This window comes from Stenella coeruleoalba (genome assembly GCF_951394435.1).
Source record: "Stenella coeruleoalba genome assembly, chromosome: 4".
NCBI classification, from domain to species: domain Eukaryota; kingdom Metazoa; phylum Chordata; class Mammalia; order Artiodactyla; family Delphinidae; genus Stenella; species Stenella coeruleoalba.
Window position 1 is genome coordinate 13,233,902 of NC_137149.1, and position 20,361 is coordinate 13,254,262.

At 37.8% G+C, this 20,361-nt stretch overlaps 1 protein-coding gene across 2 annotated transcripts in view; it reads left to right on the forward strand.

The window, feature by feature from the left end:
• The window catches only part of SCLT1 (sodium channel and clathrin linker 1), a 256,303-nt gene extending 237,087 nt beyond the window's left edge, over nucleotides 1-19,216 (forward strand). For both annotated transcript variants that reach the window (XM_079919329.1, XM_079919328.1), the window contains 3 exons: nucleotides 6,482-6,560; nucleotides 14,836-14,931; nucleotides 18,839-19,216. In XM_079919329.1, coding sequence (XP_079775455.1) covers nucleotides 6,482-6,560; nucleotides 14,836-14,931; nucleotides 18,839-18,901 — 238 coding nt within the window. In that variant the 3' untranslated portion in view covers nucleotides 18,902-19,216. The remainder of the gene's footprint in view (nucleotides 1-6,481; nucleotides 6,561-14,835; nucleotides 14,932-18,838) is intronic.
• The last annotated feature ends 1,145 nt before the right edge of the window (nucleotides 19,217-20,361 follow it).

The following is a 20,361-nucleotide window of genomic DNA, read 5'->3' on the forward strand; positions in this document are numbered from 1 at the left end:
AAAGTGAATCAGTTATACATATACATATATCACCATATTCCCTCCCTCTTGCGTCTCCCTCCCACCCTCCCTAGCCCACCCATCTAGGTGGTCAAAAAGCACCGAGCTGATCTCCCTGTGCTATGCGGCTTCTTCCCACTAGCTATCTGTTTTACATTTGGTAGTGTGTATATGTCCATGCTACTCTCTCACTACGTCCCAGATTACCCTTCCCCCTCCCCGTGTCCTCAAGTCCATTATCTACGTCTGCCTCTTTATTCCTGTCCCTCCCCTAGGTTCATCAGAACAATATTTTTTTTAGATTCCATATATACGTGTTAGCATACGGTATTTGTTTTTCTCTTTCTGATTTACCTCACTCTGTAGGACAGACTCTAGGTCCATCCCCCTCACTACAAATAACTCAATTTGGTTTCTTTTTATGGCTGAGTAATGTTCCATTGTATATATGTGCCACATCTTCATTGTCCATTCATCTGTCGATGGACACTTAGGTTGCTTCCATGCCCTGGCTGTTGTAAATAGTGCTGCAATGAACATTGTGGTACATGACTCTTTTTGAATTATGGTTTTCTCAGGGTATATGCCCAGTAGTGGGATTGCTGGATCATATGGTAGTTCTATTTTTAGTTTTTTAAGGAACCTCCATACTGTTCTCCATAGTGGCTGTATCCATTTACATTCCCACCAACACTGCAAGAGGGATGCCTTTTCTCCACACCCTCTCCAGCATTTATTGTTTGTAGATTTTTTTGATGATGGCCATTCTGACCAGTGTGAGGCGATACCTCATTGTAGTTTTGATTTGCATTTCTCTAATGATTAGTGATGTTGACCATCCTTTCATGTATTTGTTGGCGATCTGTATATCTTCTTTGGAAAAATGTCTATTTAGGTCTTCTGCCCATTTTTGGATTGGGTTGTTTGTTTTTTTGATACTGAGCTGCATGAGCTGTTTGTGTAATTTGGAGACTGATCCTTTGTCAGTTGCTTCATTTGCAAATATTTTCTCCCATTCTGAGGGTTGTCTTTTCATCTTGTTTATGGCTTCTTTGGCTGTGCAAAAGCTTTTAAGTTTCATTAGGTCCCATTTGTTTATTTTTGTTTTTATGTCCACTTCTCTAGGAGGTGGGTCAAAAAGCATCTTGCTGTGATTTATGTCACACAGTGTTCTGCTTATGTTTTCCTCTAATAGTTTTACAGTGTCTGGGCTTACATTTACGTCTTTAATCCATTTTGAGTTTATTTTTATGTATGGTGTTAGGGAGTATTCTAATTTCATTCTTTCACATGTAGCTGTCCAGTTTGCCCAGCACCACTTACTGAAGAGGCTGTCTTTTCTTGCCTCCTTTATCAAAGATAAGGTGACTTTCTGTGCATGGATTTATCTCAGGGCTTTCTATCCTGTTCCATTGATCTTATTTCTGTTTTTGTGCCAGTACCATACTATCTTGATTACTCTAGCTTTGTAGTATAGTCGAAAGTCAGGGAGCCTGATTCCTACAGCTATGTTTGTCTTTCTCAAGAATTCTTTGGCTATTTGGGGTCTTTTGTGTTTCTGTAAAATTTGTGAAATTTTTTTTTTTAGTTCTGTGAAAAATGCCATTGGTAGTTTGATAGGGATTGCATTGAATCTGTAGATTGCTTTGGTTAATAGAGTCATTCTCACAATGTTGATTCTTCCAATCCAAGAACATGATACATTTCTCCATCTGTTTGTATCATCTTTAACTTCTTTCATCAGTGTCTTATAGTTTTCTGCATACAGGTGTTTTGTCTCCTTAGATAGGTTTATTCCCAGGTATTTTATTCTTTTAGTTGCAGTGGTAAATGGGAGTGTTTCCTTAATTTCTCTTTCAGATTTTTCATCGTTAGTGTATACGAATGCAAGAGATTTCTGTGCATTAATTTTGTATCCTGCTACTTTAACAGATTCATTGATTAGCTCTAGTAGTTTTCTGGTAGTATCTTTAGGATTCTCTATGTATAGGATCATGTCATCTGCCATGACAGTTTTACTTCTTCTTTTCCCATTTGGATTCCTTTCATTGCTTTTTCTTCTCTGATTGCTGTGGCTAAAACTTCCAAAACTATGTTGAATAATAGTGGTGAGAGTAGGCAACCTTGTCTGGTTCCTGATCATAGTGGAAATGGTTTCCATTTTTCACCGCTGAGAAGGATGTTGGCTGTGGGTTTGTTATATATGGCCTTTATTATGTTGAGATAAGTTCCCTCTTTGCCTACTTTCTGGAGAGTTTTTTATCATAAATGGGTGTTGAATTTTGTCAAAAGTTTTTTCTGCATCTATTGAGATTTTAGTATGGTTTTTATCCTTCAGTTTGTTAATATGGTGTATCACATTGATTGATTTGCGTATATTGAAGAATCCTTGCATTCCTGGGATAAACCCCACTTGATCATGGTGTATGATCATTTTAATGTGCTGTTGGATTCTGTTTGCTAGTGTTTTGTTGAGGATTTTTGTATCTGCGTTCATCAGTGATATTGGTCTGTAATTTGCTTTTTAGGTGGCATTTTTGTCTGGTTTTGGTATCAGGGTGATGGTGGCCTCGTGGAATGAGTTTGGGAGTGTTCCTCCCTCTACTATATTTTGGAAGAGTTTGAGAAGGATAGGTGTTAGCTCTTCTCTAAGTTCTTGACAGAATTCGCCTGTGAAGCCATCTGATCCTGGGCTTTTGTTTGTTGGAAGATTTTTAATCACAGTTTCAATTTCAGTGCTTGTGATTGTTCTGTTTATATTTTCTCTTTCTTCCTGCTTCAGTCTTGGAAGGTTGTGTTTTTCTAAGAATTTGTCCATTTCTTCTAGGTTGTCCATTTTATTGGCCTAGAGTTGCTTGTAGTAACCTCTCATGATCCTTTGTATTTCTTCAGTGTCAGTTGTTACTTCTTTTTCATTTCTAATTCTGTTGATTTGAGTCTTCTCCGTTTTTTTCTTGACGAGTCTTGCTAATGGTTTATCAATTTTGTTTATCGTTTCAAAGAACCAGCTTTTAGTTTTATTGATCTTTGCTATCGTTTCCTTCATTTCTTTTTCATTTATTTCTATTGTGATCTTTATGATTTCCTTCCTTCTGCTAAGTTTGGGGGGTTTCTTGTTCTTTCTCTAATTGCTTCAGGTGTAAGGTTAGGTTTTTTTTTTGAGATTTTTCTTGTTTCTTGAGGTAGGAATGTATTGCTATAAACTTCCCTCTTAGAACTGATTTGCTGCATCCCATAGGTTTTGGGTCATTGTGTTTTCATTGTCATTTGTTTCTAGGTACTTTTTGATTTCCTCTTTGATTTCTTCAGTGATCTCTTGGTTATTTAGTAGCATATTGTTTAGCCTCCATATGTTTGTATTTTTTACAGTTTTTTTCCTGTAATTGATATTTACTCTCATAGCATTGTGGTTGGAAAACATACTTGATACAATTTCAGTTTTCTTCAATTTACCAAGGCTTGATTTGTGACCCAAAATATGATCTATCCTGAAGAATGGTCCATGAGAACTTGAGAAGAAAGTGTGTTCTGTTGGTTTTGGATGGAATGTCCTATAAATATCAATTAAGTCCATCTTTTTTAATGTGTCATTTAAAGCTTTTGTTTCCTTATTGATTTTCATTTTCGTTGTTCATTCCATTGGTGAATGTGAGGTGTTAAAGTCCCCTACTATTATTGTGCTACTGTCGATTTCCCCTTTTATGGCTGCTAGCATTTGCCTTATGTATTAGGGTGCTCCTGTGTTGGGTGCATGAATATTTACAATTGTTATATCTTCTTCTTGGATTGATCCCTTAATCATTATATAGGGTCCTTCTTTTTCTCTTGTTATAGTCTTTATTTTAAAGTCTAGTTTTGTCTGATATGAGAATTGCTACTCCAGCTTTCTTTTGATTTCCATTTGCATGGAATATCTTTTTCCGTACCCTACTTTCAGTCTGTATGTGTCCCAAGGCCTGAAGTGGGTCCCTTGTAGACAGCATATATACGGGTCTTGTTTTAGAATCCTTTCGGACAGTCTGTGTCTTTTGATTGGAGCATTTAATCCATTTACATTTAAGGTAGTTCTTGATATGTATGTTCCCATTACCATTTTCTTAATTGTTTTGAGTTTGTTATTGTAGGTCTTTCCTTGTCTTGTTTTTCCTGCCTAGAGAAGTTCCTTTAGCATTTGTTGTAAAGCTGGTTTGGTGGTGCTGAACTCTCTTAACTTTTGCTTGTCTGTAAAGGTTTTAATTTCTCCGTCAAATCTGAATGTGATCCTTGCTGGGTAGAGTAATCTTGGTTGTAGGTTTTTCCCTTTTATCACTTTAAATATGTCCTGCCACTCCCTTCTGGCTTGCAGAGTTTCTGGTGAAAGATCAGCTGTTAACCTTACAGAGATTCCCTTGTATGTTACTTGTTGCTTTTCCCTTGCTTCTTTTAGTATTTTTCTTTGTATTTAATTTTTGATAGTTTGATTGTTATGTGTCTTCTTGTGTTTCTCCTTGGATTTATCCTGTTTGGGACTCTCTGCACTTCCTGGACTTAATTGACTATCTCCTTTCCCATGTTAGGGAAGTTTTCAACTATAATCTCTTCAAATATTTTCTCAGTCCCTTTCTTTTTCTCTTCTTCTTCTGGGACTCCTATAATTCGAATGTTGTTGCATTTATTGTTTTCCCAGAGGTCTCTGGGACTGTCCTCAATTCTTTTCATTCTTTATTCTGTACTCCAGTTGCTATTTCCAGTATTTTGTCTCACCTGTCACTTATCTGTTCTTCTGCCTCAGTCATTCTACTATTGAACCTTCTAGAGAATTTTTAATTTAATTTATTGTGTTGTTCATCATTGTTTGTTTGCTCTTTAGTTCTTATAGGTCCCTGTTAAGCGTTTTTTATATTTTCTCCGTTCCATTTCCAAGATTTTGGATCATCTTCACCATCATTACTCTGAATTCTTTTGCAGGTAGACTGCTTATTTTCTCTTCATTTGTTTCGTCTGGTGGGTTTTTACCTTGCTCCTTTATCTGCTGCATATTTCTCTGTCTTCTCATTTTGCTTAACTTACTGTGTTTGCCGTCTTCTTTTCGCAGGCTGCTGGTTCGTAGTTCCCGTTGTTTTTAGTGTCTGCCCCCAGTGGTTAAGGTTGGTTCAGTGGGTTGTGTAGGCTTCCTGGTGGAGGGGACTGGTGCCTGTTTTCCCATGGGTGGGGCTGGATCTTGTCTTTCTGGTGGGCAGGGCTGCGTCTGGTGGTGTGTTTTGGGTGTCTGTGAACTTATTATGATTTTAGTCAGCCTCTCTGACAATGGGTGCGGTTGTGTTCCTGTCTTGCTAGTTGATTGGCATGTGGCGTCCAGCACTGGAGCTTGCTGGTCGTTGGGTGGAGCTGGGTCTTAGCGTTGAGACAGAGATCTCTCGGAGAGCTCTTGCAGATTGATATTACGTGGGGCCAGGAGGTCTCTGGTGGTCCAGTGTCCTGAACTCAGCTCTCCCACCTCAGAAGCTCAGGCCTCACACTAGGCCAGAGCACCAATACCCTGTCAGCCGCACGGCTGCCACGGAAACAAATCTTCTCTCAAGAGCCAACTCTTTTTGACAGATTTGTCAGTTCTCTAGATGAATTCATTTGTGATCTCCTGACGTTACCGAGCGTGCTTGCTTTTGCCTGACAGGTAGCAACCAGATCACTGAGTTTTCGAGGTTTGCAACAAACAGAGGGCTTATTCAGTAAGCAGCCAAGCGACAGGATAACCAGTCTCATATTTGCCTCCCTGAAGACAGGGGCTCAAGCTATTTTGGGAATAAAGAATAAAAAAGTACAGCAGTCTGAGGTGTGGTGAGTGTGAGGCACGCAGGGATTGGAAAAAGGTGCAGAAGTTGTCCTTCTGCACAGGCGTAACTAAGCTCGAGTGGTGTATTCTTGAGGGGTCCTCAATGCCCTCTTGCTGCAAATGCAAAACAGGCTTCCCAGGGGTAGAATACTTTGGTCCTTGCCAGGCAAGAGATGGCTCTTTATCATGCAGAATATTTCTCTGTTGTTATTATTATTGCTGTCTTCTTTTTCGTTTAGCAGTTTGTTACAGATTATGATAAAAGATACACATGAACATCAAATGGACGAGATGCATAGGGCCAGGCATGGGAGAGGGGTACGGAGCATCTTTACCCTCTCCAGGCCCAAAACTCTGCCCAAATTTCCACGTGTTCACCCACCTGGAAGTTTTCCATTCATTTTAAGTGAACAGTTCAATAGTGCTAAGTATTTTCACACTATTGTACAACCAATATCCAGAATACATATGTGTTTTATAAAGAAATGAGTCGTTTCAGATATGGTCTATTAAGAAGCAACTTTTATTTTGCACACAAGATATTTTTGTTCAAAACATGAACATGTATCTCACTAATAAAGATTCGATTTTGTTAAATTTTTGAACAGTTATATTAATGGCTTTTTCTTCCGTTCTTTTTTTTTTTCTTCCCTGTCTCTTGATTAATAGGAGTGAGCTGAGTCGACAGAAACTTCATACCCAAGAGCTGCTTTCTCAGCTGGAAATGGCAAATGAAAAGGTAGTTGAGGTAAGATAATGACCCTCCTGGGAAGTGCTTTCTGCTGCAGGTTGATACACATGTTATAGAATTTTACCTGAGCCAAGTCCAAATTAATTCTCAACTTGGAAATACCATATGGATGTGAGTATTTCTTGTAGAAATCATACATAACCCTAAAAGTGCACACTTAATATAATATGAATAAAAGCTTTGAAAGCTAGTGATTCATCACATTTAAATGACAAAGATAGAGCTCTTATTTCAGTTGCACCAGTATACCTTGTGCTTTTTCAGAATTGTTAGGATCCCCTTTATTTCTGTGCATGTCTGAGACTTTTTTTAACCCAATTCCTCTAATTTTTTTTTAACATCTTTATTGGAGTATAATTGCTTTACATTTTTGTGTTAGTTTCTGCTATATAACAGACTGAATCAGCTATACATATACATATATCCCCATATCCCCTCCCTCTTGCGTCTCCCTCCCACCCTCCTATCCCACCCATCTAGGTGGTCACAAAGCACTGAGCTGGTCTCCCTGTGCTGTGCGGCTGCTTCCTACTTGCTATCTATTTTACATTTGGTAGTGTGTATCTGTCAGTGCCACTCTCTCATTTCGTCCCAGCTTACCCTTCCCCCTCCCCATATCCTCAACTCCATTCTCTTCATCTGCGTCTTTATTCCTGTCCCTCCCCTAGGTTCATCAGAACCAGTTTTTTTTTTAGAATCCATATATATGTGTTAGCATACGGTATTTGTTTTTCTCTTTCTGATTTACCTCACTCTGTATGACAGACTCTAAATTCATCCACCTCACTACAAATAACGCAATTTGGTTTCTTTTTATGGCTGAGTAATATTCCATTGTATATATGTGCCACATCATCTTTATCCATTCATCTATCGCTGGACAGTTAGGTTGCTTCCATGTCCTAGCTGTTTTAAATAGTGCTGCCATGAACATTGTGGTACATGACTCTTTTTGAAGTATGGTTTTCTCAGGGTATATGCCCAGCAGTGGGATTTCTGGGTCATATGATAGTTCTATTTTTAGTTTTTTAAGGAACCTCCATACTGTTCTGCATAGTGGCTGTATCAATTTACATTCCCACCAACAGTGCAAGAGGGTTCCCTTTTCTCCACACCCTCTCCACCATTTATTGTTGGTAGATTTTTTGATGATGGCCATACTGACTGGTGTGAGATATCTCATTGTAGTTTTGATTTGCATTTCTCTAATGATTAGTGATGTTGACCATCCTTTCATGTATTTGTTGGCGATCTGTATATCTTCTTTGGAAAAATGTCTATTTAGGTTTTCTGCCCATTTTTGGATTGAGTTGTTTGTTTTTTTGATACTGAGCTGCATGAGCTGTTTGTGTATTTTGGAGACTGATCCTTTGTCAATTGCTTCATTGGAAAATATTTTCTCCCATTCTGAGGGTTGTTTTTTCATCTTGTTTATGGCTTCCTTTGCTGTGCAAAAGCTTTTAAGTTTCATTAGGTCCCGTTTGTTTATTTTTGTTTTTATGTCCACTTCTCTAGGAGGTGGGTCAGAAAGCATCTTGCTGTGATTTGTGTCACACAGTGTTCTGCTTATGTTTTCCTCTAATAGTTTTACAGTGTCTGGGCTTACATTTACGTCTTTAATCCATTTTGAGTTTATTTTTATGTATGGTGTTAGGGAGTGTTCTAATTTCATTCTTTTACATGTAGCTGTCCAGTTTGCCCAGCACCACTTACTGAAGAGGCTGTCTTTTCTTGCCTCCTTTATCAAAGACAGGTGACCATCTGTGCATGGGTTTATCTCAGGGCTTTCTATCCTGTTCCATTGATCTATATTTCTGTTTTCTGTGCCGGTACGATACTGTCTTGATTACTGTAGATTTGTAGTATAGTCTACTATAGTCTATAATATAGTCTGTAGTATAGTCTATAGTCAGCGTGATTCCTCCAGCTCCGTTTGTCTTTCTCAAGATTGCTTTGCCTATTTGGGGTCTTTTGTGTTTCCATAGAATTTGTGAAATTTTTTGTTCTAATTCTGTGAAAAATGCCATTGGTAGTTTGATAAGGATTGCATTCAATCAGTAGATTGCTTTGGATAGTGCAGTCATTTTCACAATGTTGATTCTTCCAATCGAAGAACATGGTATATCTCTCTATCTGTTTGTATCATCTTTAATTTCTTTCATCAGTGTCTTATACTTTGCTGCATACAGGTGTTTTGTCTCCTTAGATAGGTTTATTCCCAGGTATTTTATTCTTTTTGTTGCAGTGGTAAATGGGAGTGTTTCCTTATTTCTCCTTCAGATTTTTCCTCATTAGTGTATAGGAATGCAAGAGATTTCTGTGCATTAATTTTGTATCCTGCTACTTTACCAGATTCATTGAGTAGCTCTAGTAGTTTTCTGGTAGCATCTTTAGGATTCTCTATGTATAGGATCCTGTCATCTGCAAACAGTGACAGTTTTACTTCTTCTCCAATTTGGATTCCTTTTATTGCTTTTTCTTATCTGATTGCTATGGCTAAAACTTCCAAAACTGTGTTGAATAATAGTGGTGAGAGTGAGCAACCTTGTCTTGTTCCTGATCTTAGTGGAAATGGTTTCCATTTTTCACCACTGAGAAGGATGTTGGCTGTGGGTTTGTTATATATGGCCTTTATTATGTTGAGATAAGTTCCCTCTATGCCTACTTTCTGGAGAGTTTTTATCATAAATGGGTGTTGAATTGTCTCAAAAGCTTTTTCTGCATCTATTGAGATTTTAGTATTGTTTTTATCCTTCTGTTTGTTAATGTGGTTTATCACATTGAATGATTTGTGTATATTGAAGAATCCTTTCATTTATGGGATAAACCCCACTTGATCATGGTGTATGATCCTTTCAATGTGCTGTTGGATTTTGTTTGCTAGTATTTTGTTGAGGATTTTTGTATCTGTGTTCATCAGTGCTACTGGCCTATAGTTTTCTTTTTTTGTGACATCTTTCTCTGGTTTTGGTATCAGGGTGATGATGGCCTCGTGGAATGAGTTTGGGGGTGTTCCTCCCTCTGCTATATTTTGGAAGAGTTTGAGAAGGACAGGTTTTAGCTCTTTTCTAAGTGTTTGACAGAATTTGCCTGTGAAGCCATCTGATCCTGGGCTTTTGTTTGTTGGAAGATTTTTAATCACAGTTTCAATTTCAGTGCTTGTGATTGTTGTTTATATTTTCTCTTTCTTCCTGCTTCAGTCTTGGAAGGTTGTGTTTTTCTAAGAATTTGTCCATTTCTTCCAGGTTGCCCATTTTATTGGCATAGAGTTGCTTGTAGTAATCTCTCATGATCCTTTGTATTTCTTCAGTGTCAGTTGTTACTTCTCCTTTTTCATTTCTAATTCTGTTGATTTGAGTCTTCTCCTTTTTTTTCTTTATGAGTCTGGCTAATGGTTTATCAATTTTTTTTTCTTCTCAAAGAAACAGCTTTTAGTTTTATTGATCTTTGCTATGGTTTCCTTCATTTCTTTTTCATCTATTTCTATTGTGATCTTTATGATTTCCTTCCTTCTGCTAAGTTTGGGGGGTTTCTTGTTCTTCTTTCTCTAACTGCTTTAGGTGTAAGGTTAGGTTGGTTTTTTGATATTTCTTTTGTTTCTTGAGGTAGGATTGTGCTGCTATAAGCTTCCCTCTTAGGACTGCTTTTGCTGCATCCCATAGGTTTGGGGTCATCATGTTTTCATTGTCATTTGTTTCTAGATATTTTTTGATTTCCTCTTTGATTTTTTTCAGTGATCTCTTGGTTATTTAGTAGCGTATTGTTTAGCCTCCATATGTTTGTATTTTTTGCAGTTTTCTTCCTGAAATTGATATTTAGTGTTATAGCATTGTGGTTGGAAAAGATACTTGATACGATTTCAATTTTCTTCTATTTACCAAGGCTTGATTTGTGACCCAGGATATGGTCTATCCTGGAGAATGGTCCATGAGAACTTGAGAAGAAAGTGTGTTCTGTTGGTTTTGGATGGAATGTCCTATAAATATTAATTAAGTCCATCTTTTTTAATGTGTCATTTAAAGCTTTTGTTTCCTTATTGATTTTCATTTTCCTTGTTCATTCCATTGGTGAATGTGAGGTGTTAAAGTCCCCTACTATTATTTTGCTACTGTTGATTTCCCCTTTTATGGCTGCTAGCATTTGCCTTATGTATTGGAGTGCTCCTATGTTGGGTGCATAAATATTTCCAAATGTTATATCTTCTTCTTGGATTGATCCCTTAATCATATGTAGGGTCCTTCTTTTTCTCTTGTTATAGTCTTTATTTTAAAGTCTTGTTTTGTCTGATATGAGAATTGCTACTCCAGCTTTCTTTTGATTTCCATTTGCATGGAATATCTTTTTCTGTCCCCTCACTTTCAGTCTGTATGTGTCCCTAGGTCTGAAGTGGGTTTCTTGTAGACAGCATATATATGGGTCTTGTTTTAGTATCCTTTTGGGCAGTCTGTGTCTTTTGATTGGAGTATTTAATCCATTTACATTTAAGGTAGTCCTCAGTATCGATGTTCCTATTACCATTTTCTTAACTGTTTTGGGTTTGTTATTGTAGGTCTTTTCCTTGTCTTGTTTTTCCTGCCTAGAGAAGTTCCTTTAACATTTGTTGTAAAGCTTGTTTAGTGGTGCTGAATTCTCTTAGCTTTTTCTTGTCCGTAATGTTTTCAATTCCTCCATCAAATCTGAATGAGATCCTTGCTGGGTTGAGTAATCTTGGATGTAGGTTTTTCTCTTTCATAACTTTAAATATGTCCTGCCACTCCCTTCTGGCTTGCAGAGTTTCTGCTGAACGATCAGGTGTTAAGGTTATAGCGTTTCCCTTGTATGTTATTTGTTGCTTTTCCTTTGCTTCTTTAATATTTGTTCTTTGTATTTAATTTTTGATAGTTTGATTAATATGTGTCTTGTTGTGTTTCTTCATGGATTTATCCTGTTTGGGACTCTCTGCACTTCCTGGACTTTATTGACTGTTTCCTTTCCCATATTTGGGAAGTTTTGAACTATAATCTCTTGAAATATTTTCTCAGTCCTTTTTCTTTTCTCTCTTCTTCTTCTGGGAGCCCTATAAATCGAATGTTGTTTCATTTAATGTTGTCCCAGAGGTCTCTGAGTCTGTCCTCAATTCTTTGCATTCTTTTTTGTTTATTCTGCTCTACAGTAGTTATTTCCTCTCTTTTATCTTTCAGGTCACTAATCTGTCCTTCTGCCTCAGTTATTCTGCTATTGATTCCTTCTAGAGAATTTTTAATTTCATTTATTGTGTTGTTCATCATTGTTTTTTGCTCTTTAGTTCTTCTAGGTCCTTGTTAAATGTTTCCTGTATTTTCTTCATTCTATTTCCAAGATTTTAGATCATCTTCACTATCATTACTCTGAATTCTTTATCAGGTAGACTGCCTATTTCCTCTTCATTTGTTTGGTCTGGTGGGTTTTTATCTTGCTCCTTCATCTGCTGCATATTTCTCTGTCTTCTCATTTTGCTTAACTTACTGTTTGGGGTCTCTTTTTTGCCGGCTGCAGGTTCGTAGTTCCCGTTATTTTTGGTGTATGGCCCCAGTGGTTAAGGTTGGTTCAGTGGGTTGTGTAGGCTTCCTGGTGGAGGGGACTGGTGCCTGTTTTCCCGTGGGTGGGGCTGGATCTTGTCTTTCTGGTGGGCAGGGCCTCGTCCAGTGGTGTGTTTTGGTGTATCTGTGAACTTATTATGATTTTAGGCAGCCTCTCTGCTAATGGGTGGGGTTGTGTACTGTCTTACTAGTTTTTTGGCATGCCATGTCCAGCACTGGAGCTCGCTGGTTGTTGAGTGGAGCTCGGTCTTAGCGTTGAGGCGGAGATCTCTGGGAGAGCTCTTGCCGATTGATATGACATGGGGCCAGGAGGTCTCTGGTGGTCCAATATCCTGCACTCGGCTCTCCCACCTCAGTAGCTCAGGCCTGACACCCGGCCAGAGCACCAAGACCCTGTCAGCCACATGACCAGGTACGTGGAGATTTTCCTGCCTTTTCCGAAGTCTGATTTCTTCTGCCAGCATTCAGTAGGTGTTCTGTGGGAATTTTTCCACATGTAGATGTATTTTTGATGTATTTGTGGGGAGGAAGGTGATCTCCACGACTTACTCCACCATCATCTTGAAGATCCTCCTCCAATTTTGTTTTAGTCCATCACAAAAGACATGTAGAAAATACTTTTTCCTACTGGAATATATTAAAACATTCCTTTAGATTAATGCTTTAGAACTAAATATAGCAAGGGTTTATCATTTTTTCCTTTGAAGAAAAAAATTTAAACAATTTCCAGATTATTATTAGAACTTTCTAGAACTCTAGTTCTTCGTTTGATTAGCAAACTTCGAAGGTATTTGTTGGAATTTCATTAACAGGCTGTATGGTCCATGGGTCTCTGTGGCCTTCTGTAGGAGCCATAGTGAAGTCATTACACTTCAGTTTTATAGCATTGTAAATTGACATAAGCCATTTAGAAAACAATTAAACAGTAGCCTTTCAAAAACCCTGTGATGTTGCTCCCACTTCCAGGAATCTGTTCTAAGGAAATAATTTAAAATTTGAAAAAATTTAAAGGGAAATATTCAACACAGTAATGTTAATTATTTTGGAAGCTCAAAAGCAACTAAAATGATCAATTAAAAAAGAACAGTTGCATATATTATGTTTTATCTAAGCTGGACTATGCCTTAACCTTTATGGTAGCAGCGTAGTAAAATGTATATATAGTGTGATTATAACTATGAAAATGATTATTATAGATGATGGCAGTTTTTCCTCAGGTTTTCTCTAGTGTTAATGATGTGTCTCTTAAATTTAAGACTGTGTATTTAAACATCTTGGTAAATTGGAAAAGCCAATATAGTTCTCTTCATACAATTTAATTTTGCTTTTGGGCACACTAAGAAATAGAATAAGCACATTTTAGCAGGATACTGTTAGTTCAGTATTTTGTATTACTAGGCATGACATTCATTCTTATCACTTGTATGTTATGACACGGGAAGTACCTAGTTCAAAGAACTGTATAACAGTTTTACATGTGCAAAAACTTTTTTTTAGGCTAGCATGTATGGAGAAGGCTAATACCTTTTTTAATTGATAGATTCTTTTAACTTGTCTGCATGACACCATGTTGTGACAGATTTATATTCATGATGCCTATGTAGCTGCCTGAGGCTGCTCTAACAAAGTGATACAGACTGGGGTGGCTTAGCCAACAGAAACTTATTGTCTTGCAGTTCTGGAGGCCAGTAGTCCAAGAAGACAGCAGAATTGGTTCCTTCTGAGGGAGAATCTTTTCCAGGCCTCCTTCCTAGCTTCTGGTGGCCTCAGGCATTCCCTGTCTTGTTGCTAATGTTCTCCCTGTGTCTTCATGTGTTCTTCCCTTTGTGCATGTCCGTCTCTATGTCCAAATTTCCCCTTTTTATGAAGTCACCAGTCATACTGCATATGGACCCACCCTAATGACTTCAACTTAATCATCAACAAAGACCCTATTTCCAAATAAGGTCACATTCATAAGTACTAGGGGGTTGGGGCTTCAACATCTTTTTTTTAGGGACATAATGCAACCCATACCAATGCCTTAATAACGCTATTGACCCTAATACCTTCTGGAGTATACACATGTATTGGGAAACATGTAGACTGATTTCTTCCCCTTTTAAATAATACTGTAAGCATATAAATCATTTACGATAAGTCTAGCTCTGTAAAAATCAGGATTTCTAGAATGAATATTTTCTGTTTCTTGACCTTAATAATGCGTAGACTATGTCACAGTTCCCCTGGAAGCTTGTCTAGCACAGTGGTTCTAAATGCGCTAGCAGACAGCATCGCCGCCACCCAAGAACTTGATAGAAGTGCAGATTCTCAGGACCATCCCGCCCCTACTGATGCTCTGGTTGTGAGGCTCAGGTCTGTGTTCTCATACTCTCCAGGTGATTCCAAAGTAGTGATATAGCATCTCAAGGTTAACAAATCACAAACTGAAAGCCTTGGTCTTAACTTCAGATTCACTTTGCTTTTAGATTTAATTCACTTTCTTTGGTGGCATGTGGTGGAGGGTCAGGGGAGGGGAACCAGTTTAGTCGTAATGTAAAACCAGCTTTGAACCTTGAAGTTCATGACTTGAAAAATGTAAATTTGGAGATATATTATCTTTGCATTTTGTAAGTGGTAAAATGATGTCCAGATTTTTCATTGATTATTCCATAAAACATCTCCGTGCCACATATGGATTTCTAACTTGTTTGTCTTATATTTCCCCTTAATAGAATGAAAAGTTGATTCTAGAGCATCAAGAAAAATCCAACAGACTTCAGAAACGACTCAGTGAGGCGGAACAGAGAGCTGCTTCAGCCTCCCAGCAGGTAGGGAGCTTCCTCGTTATCCCTGGATAACAATAGTCTGAGTAGAGTGGAGATAAGAAAAGTTCCTTAGAAGTTTCCAGGGAACTAGTAGTTTTATTTTTATTTGATTAAACTACTTAAAATTAGTCTCTTTAATGTTTAAGGTTGAAAAGGTAAACTTCAGAAACAGAAATAAACATCGGTGTCCGCCATTTGACACCTGAATCTGGAACTGCACTGTCCAATATGATAGCTGCTAGCCACAGGCAGCTGTTTAAATTAAAATTAAATAAAATTAAAATTGAAATCTTCAGTCACACTATTCAGAATTCAAATGCTTAAAAGTCACATGTAGCCATGTCATATTGGACAGCGTAATACAGAACAACTCTGTCACCCCAGTAAGGTCTGTTGGACAGCACTGCTCTAGCATTATGTTCTGTCTAAAACTAGGCAGGTATTCATTGACAGATTCGGAAGTAAATGACATGCTTTGAATGTAGTGTTTCAAATTGCAGTGTTTTTATTGCAGTTTTTAAATGGAAAAAAATTACCTAGCTTATAGGTTTAACTTCATTTAATGCACATTTGTATATGACCATATAAATCTAAAATACCATATAAAAGTTGTCCAATGGGAAATAGAGTAAAAAGTGCAGAACATCAATGAAATTATAAGGGGCAATTACTCCTAATGCACACGTATCACATAAATGAAATGGGCCATTTGTTCTAAAGTAGGAGCAGTAGTCTCTCCTGTTAGGATCAAAATGAAAAGAGTTTAGTGATTATAAAGATAGGCTTGAAACAGACTGTTTAGATAGATAGAGAAAAACAAACCAAGTTACTGTATTAATAATTATATAATATTTGGTACTGTTTCAATCAAAATTAACATTATTCTTAGATTTTATTACAGTAGTAACTAACTCTAAATACTGAATTCAGTTTGTGTTCATGATGTTTATAGATTTTTTCTTGAAATCTACTTCTGGTATGAACATGGCACAGCACTTAAAGAAAATCCAATCATAATTTGCCCTTCAATTTTCCTGCCTCTTGAAAGTAATTATTGTTTTACCATGTAAGTTTAACTTCTTATGAAATTATGGATTACTGGCTGAATTAATTAAATATTCAAGAATTCATTTAGATTATAAGGTAACAGGAGCCAAGGTGTATGGGACGGTATCTTGAGAGGAGGTATTTTGGAGTCAGGCAGATAGCCTGGTGCCATTAGGTAGCCATGTGACGTTGGGCAATTTCATCTTCTCTAAGCCTCAGTTTCTTCATGTTTAACAACACCTCCCCAATAGAGTTATTGAAAGATCAAAGGAATTAGCACATACAAAGCACTTAGCATAGTCATTAAGTGGTAAATAAGATACTTATATATAGAAGTTAAATTTCTGTATCACAGTCTTTAAAGATTCAAGTTTACCTTTTTCAAGGACTGTGGTAAAGAAAATGCCTACCTGAAATCAACTACCTGCACAAGGGTACAGTTACAGAACCTTAACGATATAATCCAGTTGACTTCTAGTTGTCTCCTTCCTGACAGAATTAAACCTAAGCAGTCCAACAAAGATGTTTCTCCTGTTATTTGAACTCCCTAATGGCAGAGATTACACCATTCTCCTTGTGAGCCTTCTTTTTAATGTTTTGTCAGTAGCCACTTCACAGATTTTTCCCTAAGTTTTTTTCCTTCCATTCTGTTCTCATTTGAAGATGGAAAGTAATCATTCAGCATTTTCCCCATACACAAAAAGGAATTTATTCCCTGGAGCTAATTTTTTTTTCTATTTGAAATGTGTCCAAGTCATAAACTTTTTTATAAGACATATATTCAGTCTTTTTTAATCTTTATCTTTGCCTTCTCTGAATCCTTTCTAATTTTCCCATTGTCTTCCAAAAACTGGAAACTCCTGTTAAAAATGATATCCTGGGAAGGGCTTGATATTTAATGAAGTAAAGGCGTTAAAACAGGGATCCCCAACCCCTGGAACCAGGCCACACAGCAGGAGGTGAGCAGCAGGCGAGCGAGTGAAGCTTCACCTGCTGCTCCCCATTGCTCCCCACCGCTCCCTGTCGCCCCCTGTCGCCCCCTGTCGCTCCCCGTCGCCCCCTGTCGCCTCCTGTCGCCCCCCGTCGCTCCCCGTCGCTTCCCGTCGCTCCCCATCGGTCTCCGTCGCTTCCCGTCACTCTCCATCACTCCCCGTCGCTTCCCGTCGCTTCCCTGAACCACCACCCGCCCCTCCCCCCATCCGTGGAAAAACTGTCTTCTACAAAACCAGCCCCTGGTGCCAAAAAGGTTAAAGACCACTGCATTAAAAGATGATTATTGTCTCTCACATGTCATTCTTACCAGTGCAGCCAAGCATCATGTCATTGGTTCAGCACAAGCCCTGCAGTGTAGTCATTCAGTCACGCTCGAAATGTGCTGTTCTGATTAACTTTTTCTATATCTTCTTCATCCATCTCTGGACAATAGTTAGATGTTCCAAGTGTATCATTCTAAACTATTGAATGCCACGCTGTGTTCTTTTGACGGTATGGGATTTTAAAAAATCAGTGTGGTGAAGCCCTTCTCTGCAGGACACAAAACCTAGAAACTATGAAAAGAAATTAATAAATGTGACTTTAAATTTCAGATTTCTGCATAGAAAAGTCGTAAAGTCAGTGACAGAGAAAAATATTTGCAAGACATATGACAAAAGGCTCGTATCCTAAACACACATAGAGTGGCTAATCAACAAAAAAAAGGGCTACAGTACAATAAAGTGAATAAAGGATAAAAGACAGATGGCTTTTAAACATTTTTTTTAAATGCCCAACTCCTCCTCACCCAAAAGGCAAATAGAGACTTAAACTGTAATCACATATTATTTTTCACCTGTCAGATCATGAAGGTTGATAATACATTGTGCTGGCACTTGCACACATCACTGACATGAGTGTGTATTGGTACAACCTCTTTGGCACCCAACTTGGCAGTATCTCTCAACAGTTGTAAACGTACCTAACCTGTGACCTAGCAGTTCTAAGAATTTATTCTGCAGGTAGTGTACTTGCACCTGGGCAAGTCTGTGCAAGGAAGCACGTAAAAATCCTAATTGCAGCATTGCCTATAATTCTAAAAGATGAAAGACCATCTAAATGCCCATCAATAGGAAACCAGTTAAACTATGGAATATCCGTACACGGGAAATTTTGCAGCTGTTAAGAGGAATAAAGTAGATTTAATGTGGAGCTATCTCTAAGGTAGATCATTTAGCAGGAGAAAAATATGAAAAGTATGTATAGTACTTTATCATTTTTTTAATAAAAAAGGGTGAGGAAATATGTGCATGTATTTTCACTTAGAATATTTCAAGACATATACTTAGAAGCTGGAAATAGTGGTTTTGCCTGGAAAGAGGGATGTGGAATGAAGGACAGAGATGGGAAGACTTCCTTTATGCTGTATACTCTTTTGTACTGTTAGATATCTTTTACCATGTGTCTGTATTATCAATTCCAATTTAATATTTAAAGATTATTTTCTTATTAGACTTACTGTGATCTGTCATCATCTTTTTATTACCAGCCCTGCATTGTGCTGGCTCACACTTAGTTTGTGTTCTAGCCTCTTTCCTGATTAACTTTTATCTAGATGTTTTTCATTCGTTTGTAAAATATGTTTTGGAATTCTCAGTGTATTACTGAGCTATGGAATGCCGTATTTGACATGCATATCTCTAGGGTAATACAGGCATTTTAAAGTCTCAAGAGTAACAGAGAAATGAACACAAAAAGCGACCTCTAACAAGACCCCTTACAATAAGATTATTTTCAATAATTGTAAGTTGTGATGCATTATACTTTGTATTAGTCTAAGATTTTTCCACAGAAAAAGTAGCTACTTACTGATTGTTTATTTCAATTGCAGCTCAGTGCGATTACAGTACAGAGAAGAAAAGCAGCCTCCATGATGAATCTGGAAAATATTTAAAAATATTCATAGTTCACTCACAGAACTTTATACTTGGGAAAGCTGTTGGACTAGAAGTTTATTAAAATGGTAAAACCTGCATAGAATGGTTAAGGCTTGCGTCGTTTTGCATAAGCATTTTCCATTCTGTTTTGAGGGTTATTGGAAAACAGAACAGCTTCCTGTAAGTAAAGAAAAGGTAATCCTATATTGAGCTTCAGTAGAGAATAAAGCCCGCTGGGAAGAACTCATTGCCTTCATCAACGTGTCTATTTTTTAATTCCTCCGTTTTCCCTTGGAAGAGCGTAACAGTTTTCAAACTATGCTAATCATGAGAAAGAGTTTTAAGAAATTGCTTGAATTTTAATATTTCAGGTTCCAGAATTTGAGAATTTTACATCTGTTACTCGTAACTCATTTTTAAAGTTCCCAAGTATCCGTTTTATTATTAACTCACATGTAATAAATTATGCACTTTCTAAAATGATGCTGTCATGTATTTTATTTTATTTATTTATTTTTTATTTATTTGGTTGCATTGGGTCTTCGTTGCTGCACGCAGGCTTTCTCTAGTTGCAGCTAGCGAGGGCTACTCTGCCGTGCGCAGGCTTCTCGTTGCAGTGGCTTCTCTTGTTGCGGAGCATGGGCTCTAGGCGCACGAGCTTCAGTAGTTGCGGTGCGTGGGCTCAGTAGTTGTGGCACATGGGCTTAGTTGCTTGTGGCACGTGGGATCTTCCCAGACCAGGGATTGAACCCATGTCCTCTGCATTGGCAGGCAGATTCTTAACCGTGTCATGTATTTTAATGTACTAATTGTAGTGATTCACTTTTACCTTACACGATTTTCAGTATTTATCAAATATTGATATTTAAGAATTTGGGAAGGTTTTCATTTGCTTGGGGTTTTGGGGGTTTTATTTTGTTTGTTTTTGCTATTACTCAAAGCAGTATTAATCAAATGGAATCTTAAGTTCTGAGACTGCGTGGGCATTGAACTATTGCAGTCCTATTGATTTTCATAGATCCATGTAGTTAGTTACTGTCTGCTCCTAGTTTGAACGTGGTGTACCCTGCTTTCTGGTGATTAGGGTAGATGGGTTTGCATCTGGACAACAAGTTAGGAGACCGTTGCAGTAGTCCAGATAAAAGATAATGAGTTGAGTTTGAGGTGACTTGAAAACATGCATGTGTAAATATCCAACCAGCAGTCAAAAGTTTAGGACTGGTGCCAACAAATTGGGATAGCCATGAATCTGAGACTGCGTGGGCATTGAACTATTGCAGTCCTATTGATTTTCATAGATCCATGTAGTTAGTTACTGTCTGCTCCTAGTTTGAACGTGGTGTACCCTGCTTTCTGGTGATTAGGGTAGATGGGTTTGCATCTGGACAACAAGTTAGGAGACCGTTGCAGTAGTCCAGATAAAAGATAATGAGTTGAGTTTGAGGTGACTTGAAAACATGCATGTGTAAATATCCAA